Here is a 5000-nt window from a genome sequence, read left to right on the forward strand (position 1 = left end):
ATTGCAATGTTTGCTTTTTACTCTTACTTTTTTACTTTTACTTTTTAAGTATCGTGTTAAGTAAAAACAATTACTAAAAGAAATATCTTCATAGGATTAAATACGTTATTTGCTCATTAAAATATAACTGCAACTTAAACTTTAAATTATAACTTAAGCTGTAAATTATAACGGTAACTTACGCAATTTTAAACTCTGCCAAAAAAGAAAATTATAAGACAACATTCAAATATGAGAAATAATGTGTTTAAAAAATATTAATTATGTACAAAAGATGTTATTCTAATGCAACTCCCCCCCCCTCATTACCGCAAAGATGTATAAGGTATGAAGGGGATAGGGACAAAATGTTTTTACGATTAGACTTTTTTGCGTTAATTCGAGCCCTGTACAACTTTACCAAATTTAATTTTACTGTATACCCTAAAAATAATATTATGAAAATTTAATTATCTGATGTAGAGGGCCTAGTGACTAACCATAAAATAAAATGCTAAAAATAATATGGTTAAACAAAATTTAAAAACATTACAAAAAACTGACCAACGCAACCGTTGTTTTCAAATATCCAACCAGACTTGCAAGTGCAATAGTAACTTCCATTGGTGTTCACACAATCACTGTTTTCCCATTTACAGTAATCAGTCAAGTTTGCGCATTCATCAATATCTGAAAACAATTGAAATGTAACATGAAATAACTTTAATTTGAATACGACAATTATAAGCCACATAAATTATGGAAACAGCATGTTACAACATCAATCATTTAAACTTATAACAAAATCTAAACTTGTGTATGTTCATACATATGTCAAATGATGACCGAAACTTAAAAAAATATTTGTGATCTAAAGTTTTAGTCCTTTTATGTGAAAACAATCAGTTTATAAATTTTTTTATTACTGCTTTGAACTAAGTTTTTAAATTTATTGCATGCAATACCCGAGAACACAAAACATAAATTTCAAACAAAATTGAAAAAAAAATTATTAGGTGGACAGCATAGGGTGGCAAAAGGTACAAAAACGTATACTTTAGACGAAAAAATTTAAAAATGTTAACACTAAAAATTAAAAACACTATGCCAACCAGCAACAAACTTATTTGGATAGACAACAAAGGAAACCAAAAACTCCTCATCTAGTTTTGGTATCAGGCCAATAAGTTTTCCTTTTACTAACAGAATGTCGGAATTACAAAGATGACTTTCTAAAATACAAAAAAAAAAAATTAAATACAAGATGTAGATATAAATCCGAATATCAAGTAACTAATATTGATTTAACTAATCATTAACTACATAAAAATGGTAACTATATTCCTTTCTGAGGCATAATTTATAAATATTGAACACTAGATGTAATGAAGAATTTTTCTTTATTTTAATTTCTTTCCTTTTATATTAATAAAATAATTAGTATAGATTACTTTCATTTTACTTAAAAACTTTTTTTTATAAATGATTGAAGTTTTTATTTTATCATTTTAATAAAAATATTTAGTATATTATTTTCATAATAATATTATAGTATATAATAATTGCTGTATTTAACTAAAAACATTTGTTCATTTAACTTTACTTATTATTCACTTTTATTTTTATTTAAATCTTTTTATTTTTCCATAAGTTTTTACTGCCAATGTAATAAATAGATGAATAATTTATCTCGTTTTATGTCTACCCAAATAAGTTTGTTGCTGTTTGGCATAGTGTTTTTCATTTTTAGTGTTAAAATTTTTAAATTTTTTCGTCTTAAGTATACGCTTTTGTACCTTTTGCCACCCTATGCTGTCCACCTAATAATTTTTTTTTCAACTTTGTTTGAAATTTATGTTTTGTGTTCATGCAATAATGCATGCAATAAATTTAAAAACTTAGTTCAAAGCAGTAATAAAAAAATTTATAAACTGATTGGCCTCACATGAAAGGGCTAAAACCTTAGATCACAATGAATTTAAATTATTCATTCTTAAATACATACATAATATATATATATATATATATATATATATATATATATATATATATATATATATACATATATATATATATATATATATATATATATATATATATATATATATATATATATATACATATATATATATATATATATATATATATTAGAGGTATGACTAAAAATTTTTTTTGGCAATTTTTGGTTCCCCATGCCACTATGAGTGGAGAAATTACATTTTAAAACTGGAAATACCATTTGAAAGTGTTAAATCTTAAAAAAGTTCACCCCCTAAGCTGAAAACTGTTTTCTCCCATCTACACTATGAGTCAAAAAAAAACATGCCACTAAACTTTCTACCATAACTTTGTCAAATTTGGTCTGATGCCTAACAAAATTTCAGGTTTTGTTAAGAATTGAATTGCAGAAAAACATTCGTCTGATGGCGACCCAATTCTAAAAACTGACTGTACACAAACACTCCAAACTTCAACAACAGAAAAATTGTCTGATTTCTTATATAGAAGTTAAAATTAGTTTAAAAATTCTAGGTTGAGACAATAAAAAAGAACTTAAAAAGTAATATCTTATATTAGTCAAGTATTGTTCTTGTTCTCTACTTGAAGAAGACACCATTTTTAAAATCGGTTCACAATGAGCTAAGTTATTGCAATAAGTTCAGTGGCATGTTTTTTTATGACACATAGTGTATCTATTGTTAGATACAGTACAGTTTAAGGTATCACAGCTTCAGTTTATTGCTGGTGTGAATTTGCTAAATGTATGCATTCTTATTACATAATCTTTCATATTATATATTATATTTGTTATCATCACCTGACTTTTGATATTTTATAAACTTCTTTTGATAACCTAAACTCATAAAATTTGTTTATTTGTAAATAATTAAATTTACACTCAAATTTTAATTCGACAAGACTATAGTTAAGATGTCTAAAAATAGTCTTCCTTCAGATTTGAATAAGAAACTATGGGAATCAAATTTGGTGAGGTTTGAAACAGCCAAGAATTCAAAAAAGTATGCAAAGATTGCTGACAGTCTTGATCAAATGAACAAAATGCCAACAGAACAGCATATCCTGGACAGATTTAAGTGTTTGGCTGCAAATGTGAAAAGTAGACAGGAGAGAGTTGTGATAGTGGTCAAAGAAGTAAAAATCTTATGGAAAAAACTGAATCTTCCAATTCAAAAAGGCAAATCTACAGTGGAAAGAAAAATTGAGAATGTACTAAACAAGTATGAAAAAAACAGCAGAAAACTAGGAACACAAGACTTTACCAACTTGTTTAACGTAACTGATGAAAATGGAGAATGCTTCAGATGTCAACAAATGGTAGAGCTGGCTACTGCACCATAATTGAAGATACACAAGGAGTTCATCCTAGAAAACTAAAGTTGATTAAGCAAAAAGTCAGTCAAGATACTAAGGATGATTTAAGCGGTGAAGATGAAGAACATTTTAGCACTGAAGAAGAAAAACAAGATTCTGACAGTGGTTCTCAAGATTCAGAGGCTCCAACAACATGTAAAAGACAAAAAACTGATTATGCAATAAACTTGGTGACAAAAGCAAAACTGAGTTGCAAGAGTTTTGCACACACAGTCTGCAAAACTCTTGCAAAAGATGGAATTTCTATTCCAACTCCAAGTCAAAGTGGTGTTTACAAAGCTACGATGAAAGCAGGAGAAAAATTAAAAGAACATTTTATTGAAACTCTAAGAAACGAAAACTGGAGCTTGCACTTTGATGGGAAGCACATAAAGAATACAGAGTACCAGGTTGTAGTTCAAAAAAATGAAAATAGAGAAGTTAAACTAGCAGTTCTTGCACTGATCAATGGAAAAGGTGAAACAATATTCAATGGAATAAAAACTATGCTTGATGAATATGAGCTATGGCCTGCAATTAAGTTAATAATTTCTGATACAACCTCTGCAAATACAGAAAAATCTGTTGGGACAGTCACACTACTACAGAAGCATTTTGTTAAGCTTGGAATAGACAAACTTCTTTATATTGGATGCCAGCATCATGTTCTTGATACATTACTAAAACATGTGATGAATGATTATTTTGAAGCAGCAACAACCTCGCCTAATTTCAATTATTGGTTCATCAGCAGAATAACAGAAGAGTACCAGCAACTAAAAGCATCTTTTGACAATTCTGGAGATGCTCTGAAGGAAGAAGAAATTGTTTGTAGAGATGAAATGGCTTTCCTTCATCACTTGATTACTTGTTACAGACAGTTTAAGAAAACAGGATGCTTCCCTAAAGTAAATTTCAGAACTTTGCCAAATATAAGCAATGCAAGATGGAATAGCCGAGCAATCTTTGCTTTGCTAGCTTATATTTTACTTCCAGAATTTCGACAGTCAGCTGAAGGTCAGTCATCATGTGACTTTATTAGTGGCACGTGGAGTGACATCTGGTTTTCTGGTCAGGTTTATAATCAGGATAACTACAATAATTTGGCAGCCGTTTGCAAAGATCACTTAATAGCAATAAAGACTTTAAGGACTTTTTGGTCGGTTGAGCTGACTCCAATCCCAACTCAAAGGTCAAAGATTTGTGCTGAACGTGCAATTAAAGTTCTGCAGGATTTACTTCCATTGTGCAAAAGCATTGAAAAAATTAACATTAAATTTCTTTTGACAAATGAACACTAAAACCTGTATGTTTGTATTTCTGATTAAAAAAACCCATTTTGTACAATGTATAATTGTATATATTTTTATAAATTTGAATAAGGAGGTGAGATTTTTTTAATGTTTACACTTGCCATTGGATTTTTCTTGATCTTTGCATTAAAAATCCACAAAAAATAACATGGGGATAGGGTCTTTAAAAATTGTCATATCCCTTATATATATATTAGTGATGTGCCATCGGTAAAGGCCGATCAAGGCTAATTATAGAGTTTAATGTATGTATATAAAGGTAATATCTTAATATTAGGTATGCAACTTGCATAAATAAGGTGTGTCTATGCACCTGTTTAGTTTGGCTTAATAGTC

The 5000-nt window shown here is 28.6% G+C and overlaps 1 protein-coding gene across 1 annotated transcript in view; it reads right to left on the bottom strand.

The window, feature by feature from the left end:
* LOC136080229 (fibrillin-1-like) overlaps positions 1–5000 on the bottom strand; it is a 67413-nt gene that overhangs the window by 25717 nt on the left and 36696 nt on the right. Inside the window, 1 exon segment of the mRNA XM_065796843.1 lies at positions 544–669. Within this exon segment, the coding sequence (XP_065652915.1) occupies positions 544–669 (126 nt within the window).

The sequence above is a fragment of the Hydra vulgaris genome, chromosome 05 (genome assembly GCF_038396675.1).
Source record: "Hydra vulgaris chromosome 05, alternate assembly HydraT2T_AEP".
Lineage (NCBI taxonomy): Eukaryota > Metazoa > Cnidaria > Hydrozoa > Anthoathecata > Hydridae > Hydra > Hydra vulgaris.